The sequence below is a fragment of the Electrona antarctica genome (genome assembly GCF_951216825.1).
Source record: "Electrona antarctica genome assembly, chromosome: 13".
NCBI classification, from domain to species: Eukaryota; Metazoa; Chordata; class Actinopteri; order Myctophiformes; family Myctophidae; genus Electrona; species Electrona antarctica.
In genome coordinates this window covers 6,793,519-6,809,614 of record NC_136794.1, presented here as the reverse complement: position 1 = coordinate 6,809,614, position 16,096 = coordinate 6,793,519, and the positions used below count along the sequence as shown (strand labels likewise).

General features: G+C 41.7%; 1 protein-coding gene across 1 annotated transcript; it reads left to right on the top strand.

Annotated features, from left to right (window-relative positions):
- Nucleotides 1–1,493: 1,493 nt before the first annotated feature.
- Nucleotides 1,494–15,068, top strand: LOC306935235 (immunoglobulin-like domain-containing receptor 1). The gene is made up of 8 exons (XM_079518199.1): nt 1,494–1,674; nt 2,746–2,916; nt 8,197–8,346; nt 9,424–9,543; nt 9,723–9,869; nt 12,219–12,341; nt 13,487–14,424; nt 14,616–15,068. Exons 1-8 carry the CDS (start codon nt 1,614–1,616, stop codon nt 14,652–14,654), a joined length of 1,749 nt encoding a protein of 582 aa, XP_079374325.1. The 5' UTR covers nt 1,494–1,613; the 3' UTR covers nt 14,655–15,068.
- The last annotated feature ends 1,028 nt before the right edge of the window (nt 15,069–16,096 follow it).

The window sequence follows — 16,096 nt, the reverse complement described above, 5'->3', positions numbered from 1 at the left end:
CTATTTAGCCCTTGCCTTTTCATCTTATTATAGACCACTAATTCAAATGTGTAGGCTCTAATTATGAAAAAATCTAACAATAATAAAAACATTATTTATGATTAACATACTGATAATTGCACCTGACTTGATAAGGCAAAATGGTTGAAATTCTTCCATGTACACAAATACATATGGCTGAGATTTCAGTTCTTTATTTCTTGTTCTCAGTTCTCTGTTTGCTGGAAAGTTCTAGTCAAATGATTTGTGGTTTGTCCGCAAACGTCTTTCCAGGTTCTCTTTCTTCACCATCACTGTTCAGTTCTTGCTGATGAGACAAATAATTACAGTAGAATAATGATGAGAGAGCTCTAGTCTATCCAGTTCCATGTATGGTACACAAATACATATGGCTGAGATTTCAGTTCTTTTCTTGTTCTCAGTTCTCTGTTTGCTGGAAAGTTCTAGTGAAATGAGTTGTCACCAAGTTCCCTTTATTCACTATCACTGCATATAGTTAATTCACTCTATCCCACTCATTTGTTAGTTTCAAGAGTAGTAGGTTTCCATTAAGGTGAACAAGTATTCAATGTTGATGAGAAAGTCTTAGAACATGCACACCGGTAGGTGGTGTGATGTAAGGAATTATGCCAGTGGAACAATGAAAGAGCAACAATGAAAGGCAGCTATTAGCAAACATTACTTATAGCTGTCTGTCTTGTCTTGCATCCTCACCTGACATTAATGAGCATGCCATCTTGACACTTCACCAGTCACCAAAATAATTCAAACTAATTATTTAAATATTTTTGATATATTGTAGACATTATAACCAACATAAAAAAATGAATAAACAGACATGGACAAGTCTTGCCAGTATTGTGACATGTTGATGACCCCTGGAACAAACAGACACATGCAATTAACCAGAATTAGGCACCGATACTGTGATACATACAGCATATTCTTTCAATTCATATTCAAATCCCTCTGGATTCAGTTTTGTGCGACTGCGAGCCTGGAGACAAAGGCCTACACAGACAAAGACACATCTTGGTCTATATGTAGGCCTATACACAAAATAAATCATTATTATCTGCAATCTAGTCCTAGTCCTCTTCTAATTCAGAAGGAGCAAAGAAATCCCAAAACCACAAGTGGATATAGTAGCTATGTTATTGCATCTTTCATTTTTGTTTTAGCCCCACCCAAAAAGTAAAATAAATAAAAATAAAATACAAAATAAAAAAAAATCACTAAGGGATTATTACACAGTCCCATCTAGTGTTCAGTGTATTTGATGTGACAGCAGTCGAGTTCTGCCTCTGGGTTTTGCACCTGTTACAACTCGAGGCGGGGTCAGTGGTGATGTCACCTGAAGCTGGGGGATGGGGGATGGTGTGACTCGTCGATTCCACCGACCTGCGGTCTGCGGAGAAAGTTGTCCTCCTAACAACAGGTGGAAATCTACTCGTCTCTCGGTGGCGGTGCTGTGCAAGGCGTTTTAGGGGAGTATAGAGAGAATATGCAGAGCGGAACCTATGCAAAGTGTCCATGTAAAGGTTCACAATAATGGGTGGAAATCGGCGAACTTTGGGTTAGTTTAGTAGTGAGAGACGCGCTTCCGCGTCGCCATGAAGAACAAGATGGGAAATGTGATATTGGTTGCGCTTCTCCTTGGTTACCTGCCAATAGGTAAGGCCTTTCTTTTTCTTTATTTCATAGGCTATCTAAAAACATCCAAATGGACCTTCAAAAATATATAATACGTAAATACGAGTGTCTGACTGTTAAATACTTCCATCGAGCGACATAGGAAGAAGACGAGCAAAAATGGTGAAAGTATGTCTGCAAGTTAATGATTACAACAGGCTGTAAACAATACAAGGCCGAGCTGTTCCACGTGACCAATTGGCTTAATGGTTATTGAAGAATACTAAATAATAATCACATGACACTGATGGCATGCCTATGAATAACATGTTATTAACTAGCAAAATAAATAGGCTTTTAATACAATGAATACGTTTTTCTCAGTACCATGCTAGAATGCTTAGAAGCTCGTAAGACCCTGATGATTGACAGCTACAATTACATGTATGGTGGTGATGAGACAATGATATACAGTAGCCTACTTATGTGGGAGTAGTTTAACACGAGTGTTCTTTAATACCAGTCTGGTCAGATTCCTATCTATCATACACACAAGAAAACATGAACACTTTGAGCACCTGCTGCAAAGTAGCAATAGGGACGTTTCAATTATATCTTTAAAATATTTAGGCGGCTGTTTACATGACATGACGACCCCCCTCTCGTCAACGAACCATGTACAACCCTAAATTATTTTCGCTCCTATGCCACCAAAATGTGGAACGCCTTACCAACAGTCATTAAGACATGCGAATCCCTTGACTCCTTCAAAACCGCTCTCAAAGGGCACCTACGGACGGCTGCAATTCGAAACTGGCCTCCGTAAAATCTGAATCCACCCCCCTTTTCCCCTCACTGTACATGTTTCTTTTCCCTTTTTACCTCCCTTATGATGAATTCCTGTTCTGTTCTTTGACTATATAGAAGTGTTTATTTGTACGTCTCTAAATGTTTTGATGAATTGAACAAGGTGGACCCTCTTGTAAACAAGTGTAATGCTTAATTGGGTCGTCCACTCACAGTCTTTGTATTGAGTTTGTGCTTGAAATGTACTGTAATTCTGCAAACTGTTAATACATATTTCAATCAATCAAACTCTCTTATTTCCATTAGAGGTGTTCTCCATCCAGGTGATTGTTCCCCAGACAGAGAGGAGCACGTTCCTCTTTGGCTCTGTGATCATCCGCTGTGATTACTCCACCTCCGCCAACCAGGCAGATGTCCTGGTGACCTGGAGATACAAATCCTTCTGTAAAGACCCTGTACTGGAGTTCTACTCCGTAGGTGAGACTACACAGGGGGGGTGGATTTGGGGGTTGGGGGGCTCAGGGTTTGCTTCCCGACTGTTGCATTTACAGTTGGACGTATAGTGGTGCAGTGCTGTCTAGTTTATGATCCCCTCCCGGCCTCGTACACACTTATAGAGACCTGCGGATGAGCTTTTTTGTCACCCGCATCCGTTGACTGCATTAATTCATTATTCCAATTTAGAAAATCCGCAAATTGCGAGATTTTGCTAAGAATTTGTGCGTTTTAAAAGCTATAATAAGCCTATAGATAGATGCCATTAATTATTGCATTATTTCACCCGCGGTTTATCCAATATTAATTTATAATATATTTGAATGACCCAAATCCACCCTAAACTGTGGTTAACCGCGGCTAAATCCGCCATTCGCAGGTCTCTAGTACACACACCTGTCTTGGAGTGACACCCCACATAAGTACCCCCACACTCACTGATGCAAAGATGTTTTTTCAGATTTTTATTGAAGGGATGGCCCGTTGAGATGCAGCATCTCATTTTCTAGGGGGACCCGTGACACACGAACAAAATACATAAAATGTACAATACAGACAATATACAGATACGTACATACACATACATAAATACACAGACAGCTTGCTCAGCCTCTCCCACCCACCCCACCAACCACCACATCATCAGCTAATCATTAATGAAAGTGCAAATACATTGGTAAATGTGCTATAAGTTATAACTGGTACTTCAAAAGCATAAACAAGGTGACTTCATTTACAAGATGTAAATCAAGGGATGTCCTAAAAGCGAATGAAGGATGAAATCGATCTAAGAGATAGAGGAAGATTATTCCAATCAAATGGGGCTTTATAACAGAAAGACCTCCGTCCAACCTTCAAATCAAATCAAATTTATTTATATAGCACATTTAACCCATTTAGGCCTGACGTCGAAATAAAAAAAAAGTCTTCTGAAAGAATATATATTCAAAGATTTGTGCCGCATTTTCACGGTTTTTCAAAAATAGCAGACCTACAAGCTCTATGAGCTTGTAGATCTGCTATTTTTCAATAGCTAAAGTATAACATAATGCTTAGTTAAAACACCAAAAGGGGTTCCCATCGCGAATGGGTTAAAAACAACTCTCATTGTACCAAAGTGCTTCACAAGGCAGAATATAGTGCAATACAATACAATACAATACAATACAATACAATACAATACAATACAATACAATACAATACAATACAATACAATACAATACAATTCAGTGCAGAAGACATCAATAATAGAACAACAGGCAAATAGGACAAAGTAATCTAAAAGGAAAGGTGCAAGATCATGTCTGTGATGCAAAGGCTTGTGAATATAAAAATGTTTTAAGTTGTGATTTAAAAGACTCAACGGAGGGCGCAGACCTCTGTTGAGTCCTTGGTTGAAGATTCTTGGTATTTTTAAAGTAAGGGTATTGTAGATGTCTAAGTGGATATGATGGAGTAGACTCTGGTCCGAGTACTGCTTCAGGTAAGAAGGACACTTAAAAATTAAATAAATACATTTATAAATGAAGAGAAACCAATGTAATTGCCTTCTTGATTTAGGCTGCAGCCAATTGAGTCAGTTAGTTGGGGGTGCATACTTAGTTTAGACTAGTCATTGGTTAGACATGGGTTAAGGTTAGGTTTAGGTGTGCTGCCCCGTGGGAGGTTAGGTTTAGGGTGAGGGTTTGAGATAGGTTGTAGTTGTAGGACTAATGACTGGTCTAACAAATGACTAGTCTAAACCAAAAACTGTCTAAACTAAGTACTGCACCCGTGAGTTGTACATGAAGCAGTGATGAGTATCATATGGACATCTCAATACAAACCTGCACAGGGAGTTGTATAAGACATTAAGGGGCTTAAGATGAGAGTCTGTGGTGTTCTGGTACACGACATCTGCCTAGGGCCCTAGGCCATAGCTGAGTGGATAGGTAGGCCATCTGGGAAACTGAAGGTCCCTGGGTTCACCACCTGCTGTGTGTCGAAGTGTACCTGACCAATCGACACCATGGGTGGCGGTGGCTCAGGGGTAGAGTGGCCGGATGGTAACCGCAAGGTTGCCAGCTCGAACCCGGGCTCCCCCAGAGCTAGTGTCGAAGTGTCCTTGAGCAAGACTCTGAAACCCTAATTGCTCCTGATGTGCTGGTTGGTGCCTTGCATGGTTTCCGCTGCCATTGGTGTATGAATGTGTGTGTCAATGGGTGGATGTAATGCACAACCTATGTAAAGCGCCGCTATATAAATGCACCATTTACGCCCTAACTGCTCTCTGGGCACTGCACCAGAACTTGAGCCCACTACTCCTAAATGGCTAGGATGGATTAAATGCAGAGGACACATTTCACATTATGTGCAAATATACGTTGCGAATACAGTACCCAACTGGACTGGGGACCATATTATTTATTATTATTATGTTATTATTATACTGTAATACATGCATCCATCCACACATACTGTAATTGAGAACACTCTGAAAGACTGGGAAGGTCTTATCAACTATTTATCGTGAGTAACACAAGACTTTAACAGCCAATTACATTTACAGCTGGGGAGACTTTTTTTTTGTTGCTTTGATGGATTTTCAACTGTTTTAGTGTTAATTTATTCACCATATAACTCAGCCACTTATGAGCCAGCCAGGTACAAGATACTTTTAGCCTCAGATGTTTTATGAATTATTAGGCCACTGGGGAACACGTTTGCCAGCTGGCACAGAACACACACACATTAGCTAATGTTAGTTGCACTATGGCAGTCATTCATGCATGTAATTCAGCACGTATTAAGATCTGCTTGTTTGCAACCTGCACTCAGTCATATTGTTGCTGCCAGGCAGAAACCTTGTTTTTATGTTTAAATTTTTTTTAAGGTGTTTGCACACAGAGCATGTTTTTCGGGACGAATATCGGAGTGAATGTCGGAGCAAAACAATAGTCGACCTCACGTCATGTCAATCACGTTTGCACACTGCCGCCGAATATTGCGTCCGTATAAAACGTTTTCGGACTGGGGTCGATTTTATCCGTTTTTCCACATGGTCTTTGACCCTTTGAGCACTGCTGAGCCCTTCGAGACCAACATGATCTCCACTGATCATCTCATTGAAGAGAAAGTACTTTATGAAAAGCCCCGAGCGGGTGAGGCAGCAGACAGAGAGGCAGAGACAGAGAGAGAGAGAGAGACAGACAGACAGAGAGAGAGAGAGACAGACAGAGAGAGAGAGAGACAGACAGAGAGAGAGAGACAGACAGAGAGAGAGAGAGACAGACAGAGAGAGAGAGACAGACAGAGAGAGAGAGACAGACAGAGAGAGAGAGACAGACAGAGAGAGAGAGACAGACAGACAGACAGACAGAGAGAGAGAGAGAGAGAGAGACAGACAGACAGACAGACAGACAGAGAGAGAGAGAGAGACAGACAGACAGACAGAGAGAGAGAGCTATATACGTCTCTCATCAATGCAAACTGAAAAGCGTTGTTTCATCGGCTACTGTAGCCTACACATTTTGGTTGGAATACCAAGGAATACCATGCAGGCAACTGAGGCATGTTATAGACTATAAAAGTTTAAGGGGATACATTATAGCGATAATAGGTATTGATGATTCAAGTTTCTTTATTAGGAAAAGACCCCTTGAGATGAAACCATCTCGTTTTCTAGGGGCTCCCAACACAGATACATGTCACAACATTATTGTACATGTAAACAGTAAAACAAAACAAATTACATACACCTAACATGGACAGGACAAAACACTAAACATAGCAAACCTTGAAAACCTTATAACCTCATTGCGGCATTGAATCCAATAATATACTGTAGCTCATTATGAAAAATACTATGTCCTATACAGTGAGTGCAAAAAATAAAATAAAATAATGATGATAGTAATACAAAATAAAATTCTTGGGACTGTCAGTCCGTGTGTGTGTGTGTGTGTGTGTGTGTGTGTGTGTGTGTGTGTGTGTGTGTGTGTGTGTGTGTGTGTGATCAGCATGCTGATGGCATTGCCCCCCTCCCTTGCATCTGTCTTTCTCTCAGTCACCCGTTGTGCTGTTCCAGGCATACAGTATAGCGATCCAGACAAATATCAAACATGTTTGAAAATGATCAGATCAACTGCTGCTGCTCCACTCAAATTTGTTCTGCGAAAACATTGCAACTAATTTAAACAATTCGCATCGCAATAACGTTTGTTATTGCGGATTTCGGATCTGCAAAACGCACGGAAAAAAATGCGCTTTATGTGCAAACTCCTTTGATGTGTTTTACTTTTAATAAATGAATGGCCTACTTCATCATACTACAATGTCAAAGTACAATTAGAAAAGATAGCTCACAACGTGTCATTTACGTGAGTCAATAATAACTACATTGGATCCATTGGAATGCTGGTCATTTCTTTCATTTCCTGAAAAGTGACAGTTATGCACATGGACACACTGTTGCCTCACAGCAAGATATGTCCCTGGTTCAAAGCCACGCACAGTGGCCTTTCTGGGTGGAGTTTGCATGTTCTCCCTGTGTTTGCGATGGGTTTCCTCGCTGGGTTTTCCCATATGAAAAAAAACATGCAGCACTAAAGGCTCCTCTAGTCTAAACCAGTGGTTCTCAAACATTTTCATGTAGGATCCCCAGATTGATATGTATATTTGGCTGAGGTTTGTGTGTTAAAAGTTTTCACATATTTTCACAATTATTCAAAAATATCTTATCTACAAGCTCACAATGTGTCATGGTGCGATGCGGTGTGAGGTTGTGGATCCGCTATTTTTGAATAGCCAAAGTATAAAATCGAGTTAAACTGATTATCATAAAGTATTAACTCATTTTCTTTAAGCGGGAACCCCTTTTGGTGTTAGCATTATGTTATGCTTTAGCTATTGAAAAATAGCAGATCTACAAGCTCATAGCGCGCCACCGAGTGGCGCGCTACGAGCTTGTAGGTCTGCTATTTTTGAAAAATCAAAGAACGACTGACATAGAAACATAGCTTTTTCAGAAATCTGTCAGGATGTAGAACAACAGTAGACATTTTTAGAATCTGATCTCAGGTCAAAATGGGTTAAGACTGCCCCCTCAACGACCCCTGAGGGATCCTAGACCCCACTTTTAGACCCCCTGCTCTAAACTGGTCTATGTGGTCATATGTTTGTATGCTAAGTGTAGTACGTGTAAATGCTCTTTGTGGGCAATGTGAGATGTTCAATTTATAATCATAACAATATTTGTCATCGTCCTCTGTTCTCCCTCTGAAGCCTATCAGGCTTCTCTGCAACTGGGTCAGGACCCGGCCAACGACTGCCCCGATCGCCAGCGTACCGTTCGCACCGTGATCCAGAAGAGGGGCACTAATGAGGCCATGTTGGGTGCCGAGTATCGGGAGCGCAAGATAACCGTTCAAAACAGTGAGGTTTTTTTTCTTCTTCCTTGGATTAGAATCACAATCACTATCTATTCTTTTTTTTTTTTTTTTAAGATATTTTTTTGCGGCTTACGCCTTTTATTGGTTTTAGTAGGCAGACAGGAAACGGGAGAGAGATGGGGGAAGACATGCAGTAAAGGCCGTGTCGGGCTCGGGAGTCGAACCCGCGGCACACTGCGACTGGATTACCAGTCGGGTGCCCAGACGGTTACGCCACCGCCTGGGCCCACTATCTATTCTTAATCTTATCTCCAACCACCTGTCTGTCAACTATTTGTCATCAAGCCTCTATTTTTGAGTGGTGTAAACCACTCCTACAACTGGCTTTTGTGTGCAGAAAAAAATGACCATGGTTGCTATGTTCAAAATAATTTCTGACGTAATTAAATCACACCCGGGTGAACTGGATGACCGTAGCAACCGTGGTCATTTTCTCTGCACAAAAAAAGCCAGTTGTGAAATCACATCCGGGTGTGATTTCATTACGTCAGATCAGAGCTGATCAGGCTATATAATACCTTATTACGTCAGACCACAGCTGATCATGCTATATAAAACCTTACACCACTCAGTTCACACGGGTGTGATTTTTTTAAAGATATTTGTTGTGGCTTTTGCCTTTTTGTTTTATTTTATAGAGGGATAGGTATACAGTAGGCTGAGGAAATGGGGAGAGAGATGGGGGGGTGACACGCAGTAAAGGCCGTCGGAAATCGGGAGTCGAACCCGCGGCACACTGCCAGACTGGATTACCAGCCAAGGTGCCCAGACGGCTACACCAGCCGCCCGGGCCCATCAAGCCTCTATTTACATACATTTACATACCTACATTTATCTTTAATACTGTTCAATATGAAATTTTGACGATAATCATTTGGGATTCATTACAGTACTATAAGGAATGAAATCGTCCCATTAATAAATGCCTACAGTGAAACACCAACAGAGAAAAGTTATATGGCCCTTGAGCATATGAAAAAGCAACTACAAGGACAAACATAGTGGTAAAACTTTTTGTTTGTCTGTTTGTCTGTATTTTCTGTTTCCATATTGTCAACAGAGGCTGATTTAGTCATTACCGAGGTCATGTGGTGGGATAACGGCGTGTATTACTGCTCCATTGATGCTCCCGGCGACACCACAGGAGACTCGGATCGTGAAGTCAAGCTCATTGTTTACCGTAAGTTAGGCATTACAACAAGTAGGCTAGAGTTTCTTCTGTAACTTGGCAGTCTTTGTAATCTAATAATGTACTACACTGCTAGTCAAACAGATTTGAACCGTGTGGTGTTTAATTATTCCTGGTCTGTCGATAAGCATTTGTATGGTGATGACCCTTGACCTCAAATACTCTTCCAGATTGGCTGACTGTCTTATTCATCATCATTGGTGCCTTGCTGCTGATCATGCTGTTTTGCATATGCTGCTGCCAGTGCTGCCCACAGAAGTGCTGCTGCTATGTCCGCTGTCCCTGTTGCCCACAGACATGCTGTTGCCCAGAGAAAGGTAAATACGGTCATGTTTTTAAAACCGCCCACCCCACACACATTGACACTGGGTGGGTAGGTGAGAGGTCAATGGACTGTATCTGCCCGTGTTGATTTTGTCGACTGAAACCCAAGACTAAAAATGTTCGTCGACTACCTTTTTTCCACTGGCGAAAACTATATTGACTGAAACTAAGACTAAAAATGTTCGTCGACTACCTTTTTTTCACTGGCGAAAACTAAATGGAAACTACGTGAAAACTAAGCTATGATGACTAATACTAAGACTAAATATATCGACAATTTCGTCAATAAAAAACTAGACTAAAATGTTAGGAATGGCCTGGGCCATGGCTCAGTGGTCCAGGCACCTTGGCTGGTAATCCAGTCTGGCAGTGTGCCGCAGGTTCGACTCCCGATCCCGACGGCCCTCACTGCATGTCTTCCCCCTCATCTCTCTCCCCATTTCCTGTCAGCCTACTGTCTGTCCCTCCATAAAAAATATAAAATAAAGGCGAAAGCCACAAAAAAAAACATTTAAAATGTTAGGAATGGTTCTGGTGATGTTTAATAATAACTTTGGTTGATATACATTTTTTGTGGGGTTTAGTCTGTGTCCTTTTATAGGAATAAAAAGGAAAACAAACCAAAACACATCGTAAACATCCACTTAACCCATTTAGGCCTGACCTCAAAATCCTCCAGTTTTCTGAAATAAATATTTTCACGATTTTTCAAAAATAGCAGACCTACAAGCTCGTAGCGCGCCACTCGGTGGCGCGCTATGAGCTTGTAGATCTGCTATTTTTCAATAGCTAAATTATAAAGTAATGTTTAAAACACCAAAAGGGGTTCCCGCTCAAAATGGGTTAATAGCCTACAGTAAATATCTACAATAAAACATAACCTGAACCTACTAATACTCTAGGTCTAGTCGGATCATAATACATTATACAAGAAGTTATACATGCAAAGTTATAATACAGCCACAGTACATTCCAGTACTAAATACTGACTTGAACAGTTACAGTATGTGTAATAGAGGGACTCATTAGTGCCATCTGATTAATTTAGCAGCACATTACACCTTTGACCCTGTTCTCTCCATCCATCCTTATTATTTAAGGATGGAGGATTGGATAATTACTAATTAGTCAAATAAGATTCAGGCTTTTAATGCTAATATTTGACGATTTCTTTGATACACATTATAGGTCTTTATGTCAAAGTATCCCACATTTGCGAGCGTTTCAGTGTGATTTTATACCACGTTGGAAACTTGGATACTTGGTTAGTAAACTTTGAGCATGTAAAAATCTATAAATCTGGTAAGGCAACTACACAAGTAAGACACGCGAACGCGGGAAGCGAACGCAGCTCGTAAATTGTTTTTCCTTTTTAAGTTTTTTTTTAAGTTAAGTTTTTTTTAAAGTTTTTCCTTTTAAAGTTTTTCCTTTTTAAGTTTTTTTTTTTTAAGTTAAGTTTTTTTTTAAGTTTAGTTTTTTTTAAGTTAAGTTTTGTGTGTGTGTGCGTGCGTGCGTGTGTGTGTGTGCGCGTGCATGTGTGTGTGTGTTTTTGTGTGTGATACAGCTGCGCCCTCTGGTGGTGGGCGGGTGGTGTTACAGCGTGACACACACACACACACACACACACACACACAGACAGGATCTGCTGGGTCTCATAGTAAATGCTCACTGCGTTCGCAATCACTGCGTTCGCAATAATGATGGCAGACTGCATCAGACTGGGTGCAGATTGTGTGTACTGTAGTATAGTTGTTTTGTTTACTTTGACCAGGGTCAAGATGATGGCTTCAATAGAAATTGAATTTTCTCTCAAAACTGGGCAGATTTCAAAATAAGCTACTTTTATTTATTACACTATTGGAAACGTAATATTAATTCATATTATTAGTCAACACATCTCTATATGTCAGATGGACCTGACTACCTGTACCATGGACTGGTTGAGATTGTGACACCGTGACACCAAATTGTGGTGATCATTGTTCATAATTGCGCTATTGTAATTGTACATACACAGATTTCTTTTGTCCAAAAGCTGAAAATAACTGAAGGTTTTATTTTGAATTCTACCTATTGGAAGTAGATAGAGAAACTTAGCAGTAGGTGAAACTTGCATCCCTCACCAACCTTGATCCGGTCGAACTAACGGGAGGTCGAACCTTAGGGCAGCCTGGGAAGAAATCAACATGCAAAAACCCTGACTGCTCGAATCAAATCTCTGTCGACTGTTGACTATTGAGGGGCAGCACCTATATATGATATGATATGATATGATATGCACCCCCGAGTTCATGTTGGTGTCCATATCACGCAAGCTGACACCTTTTCTCCATTTGCTCCAGCGGTGATGCAGCATCGAATGTTACGGGATGCTCAGAAGGCCATGGCACCATGGCTCCATGGACAACCCATCTATGCTCCCATTAGTTCCAACGTTTCCCATGGCAACCCAGTACTATACTCAGGTACAGGTGACATTCTTTCTTCTTTACGCTGTTGTTTTAAGATGAGTGGCAGGTCTCTGCCCTCGGTTTTATTTTATTTTATTCAGCCAGACAAGATAAATGTATGCTTTGTGTGTCAACAGACGTGTAGCCTCGGAAACCCAGACGTTTTTCTTTCCAGGGAGAAAGAAAATGTCTGGGTCCGAGTCCACTTCACTTCGGCATAGAGTAGCGCAAACATCGCTCACTCTCTGCTGATTTCTGATCGTCTGCACCTTTGTTAAATTGACACACACACGCACACATGTACACACACACTCCTCTCTCTCTCTCTGTCGCTCTAAGTAATTAGTCTTAATTCGCTGCGCATAGTTTCTCCCGGCGGATCCTGCCGGGAGCTGCCTATGCCATAAAAAGCATAGGTGAGTTCCAGGCTAACAGACGTGTACCTCTAGAAAGATTAATGGTGGCACGCAGTGACGCAGGCATATTAAAATGTCCCATTCTGTGATTGGTCATGACTCTGTTATGACAGAGATGCATGAACAATTTATAACAATATCGCTTCCTTGGTAACATTTTCTGGCAATACTCTCGGCGAATGGCCGACAGAACGCTCAAAACTCAGAACATTGTGAAACACGTAGTGTCTTTCGACGCTTGTTGCGCAAAGCATAAATTGACCTTAATGGGAAAGGTGAGAGTCAGTCATCATAGGGATGGTATACAATTTAGTGATATGCCTACAAGGACACATAAGTATCCAGAAGTAATGGTCTTAATGCCACTATCACAGGGCATACTTTATGGAAATGTGTCCCAGATGGGAACCCCTTTTGGTGTTATCTTATACTTTAGCAATTTAAAAAATTGCAGATCTACAAGCTCATAGTGTGGCATAGTCTGCCGCAATACGAGCTTGTCAAATATTTGAATATAACTTTCAGAGCGAATGTTTGCTTCTGGGGGGATCCCTGGAACAACATATTTTGAGATTGGGGTCCACGGCCAATTAATTGGGGTCCCTGACATTTGAAAATCACTGACATAGAAATCATGATTTAAAAGACATTTGTAGAATCTGCTCTCAGGTCTAAATAAGAGTATTAGATCTCTATACTTTTGTTTTTAGTATGAAATCAACCATTTCAACAATGTCGTTCCAGGCTCATTTTCAGAGTACCCCTCTAAGCAGAACTTCGCCATGGGTCCCATGGGTCCTATGGGTCCTATGGGTCCTATGGGCCCGGCACCCATGATGAGCCACCACCTGCAGCACGCCCCTCCCCCACCACCACACGCTTTTCACAGCAACGGCAGCGCGCGCGACAGTTTCCATGGCACCAATCAGGTGCTGGACTTCCTGGAGCACCAGGTGAGGGGAATGGACGTCGGGGGGCCTCTGATGCTTCCCAACAATGCGCAGCACCTGCCCCCATTACAACCTCATCCTCAGCCCACTTCCCAGGCGGTGCCCTTCTCCGCGGGGCCTCCCAGCATGCTGTCAGCCCTGGACGAGATGGGGGTGAGGGGGTTGGAAAGAAGGGTGATAACCCTGCCGCCTATCGTCCAACGCGGATCAAGCTTTTCCTCGCGCAGGGGCCCAAGAGAAGGAGAGGGGACCAGGGGGGGCGGCTACCGCATGTCGAACCACTCCAGCGGAAGCTCCAGTCGCACCGTCGGTGGAGGAGCTCACCACCGCGACGGCCACGGGAGTAGAGATCCTTCCTCGCCTCGCCGGGGGATCCTGCGAGGCTACAGCGACGACTCTGACTGGGAGAACCGAGGAGGAGGAGGAAGAGGTGGGACACTCGCAGGAGGAGGGAGAAATGAGAGGGGGAGGAGAAGCGGCGGGTCCGCACCGCGCTCCCGTAGCCGCGACGACCTGATGGACGAACTGCGTCGTTCTGCACCGAGACGGGACAGGAGCTATACACCCCCACAACGTCGGCGAGGGTCCTGGAGCTCTGACGAAGAGGATAGCGGGAAAGGAGCAGGACGGAAAGGCAAAGGGAAGGACTGGCCAGAAAAACCTCCCTGTTACTCGGCCATCGACATCCAGCCTGGTCGCCACAGCGATAGAAGGAACTATGATCGCCTTTCTGTAAGACCTACTACACATGAGTATATGAGTTGATCTTGCACAAATACACACTGACATATTGTCGAGTACATCTTAACATTTTATATGTGTTTTCTTTATTTTGCTTCTCTCTCTCTCTGCCACACTGTTTCTGTGTGTCTCTCTACCTCATTTACTTGCTTTTGACTTTTCTCTGTTGCTTTCTCTTGTAGGATAGAAGCTCCCGTAGTGGAACCAGCGTAGTCATCTGAAGCCTTTTCTGTGTTTTCTTCCACTGGGTGACTGTTTTCCACAAAGGTGAAAATGAAGACAGACAATAGGTACTTTGAATTCATACGATGTACCAAGTTCAGAATAAGGATATAAGTTTGTGTTGAACATTTCTGAAGGACAAATATGGTTAAAATGTATGTGTACTACTACTACTACTACTGTCTACACTATTATGTAATTAGTTATTTTTGCAGTTTAATGAAGCATGCTCCTGTTTTGGAATAATTCATGCAAGTCTTCTCGATGCTTGTCTGTCTTGTACCAAAATAGTATAATTTTTCATTTTAAGTGTTTTGTCTGATGGGGGATTAATGTATTCTGTGTTATTTGTGCTGTGAGAGTCTTTGCGTGGTAACTTTTGTAAAAATGTTTCCCTTTTTTACAAGTAGAAGTAGCGTAGCCTATGCTTTAAAGCAGGGGTAACCAACCAGGGGTTCGGGAGCTACCAGTAGCTCGCACGAGCCATTCAAGTAGATCCCGGAGTGAGCGGGTGTCAGACTGACAGGCAGCCAGCCATCACTACCAATACACAGAATGTGGATTTTGAATAGCTTGCAGGGATGGCCCCAGACATGTGTATCGAGTCATCAACTGCAGAGTTTGTTTGTTCTCTTGTTTGACCGCTATCCGCTGTGAACTTGTGATGCACAACTAAAAACCCACAGAGCTAAACAGCCTCTCACTCACTACTATACCTACACAGGCAAGCAGTCTGACTATGGAAAAATACATTTGTCTTAATATTTTGGCATTGATTATCAGTATTTATTCTTATTTAAACTATAGTGTTTGTGTGCACATGCATTGAGCCTGTCAAAAAGTGTTTTTTTAAACATAGCCTATTTTAGTGGTAGATCATGGCTTACAATTGGGAATAAAATGGGCTCTTGGGCTTGAAAAGGTTGGTTACCACTGCTTTAAAGTGTGTCATTTCTCAGAGGGAAAGACACCAGTCAGATATAAGAAGTATGTGTAGAAGTATGATATGTATATATACACTGTATATGTATACAGTATGTGCCTGCCCACACATGCATGCGGGCAGAAATGCATTTTTTTCTAAATGTTTAATTTCTTTTTTTACTTTTCTAATTTTATGCACTATTTAATGTTTTTATATCATGAATCATAACAGCAATTAAAGGCAATCCTAATTTGAGAGGATTGGGAATATTCAGATGCTCTTGAACAACAGATGTTTAACATTTTATTTCAATTGGGGGTTTGTTTTTTGTAATAAGAATAATTGAGAAAATGTATTGTCATGAAATGTGTACTGTACATTTCCAATAAATGTGTAGATAAACATAATATGCACACTTGTGATTTTATCTTTTATTGGAGATGAATCAGAAAGAGCTGTGCTCCCACCCCTGTCTCTGTTATCTCTGAACTATGAGTTGTGAATGTTTGTGTACAG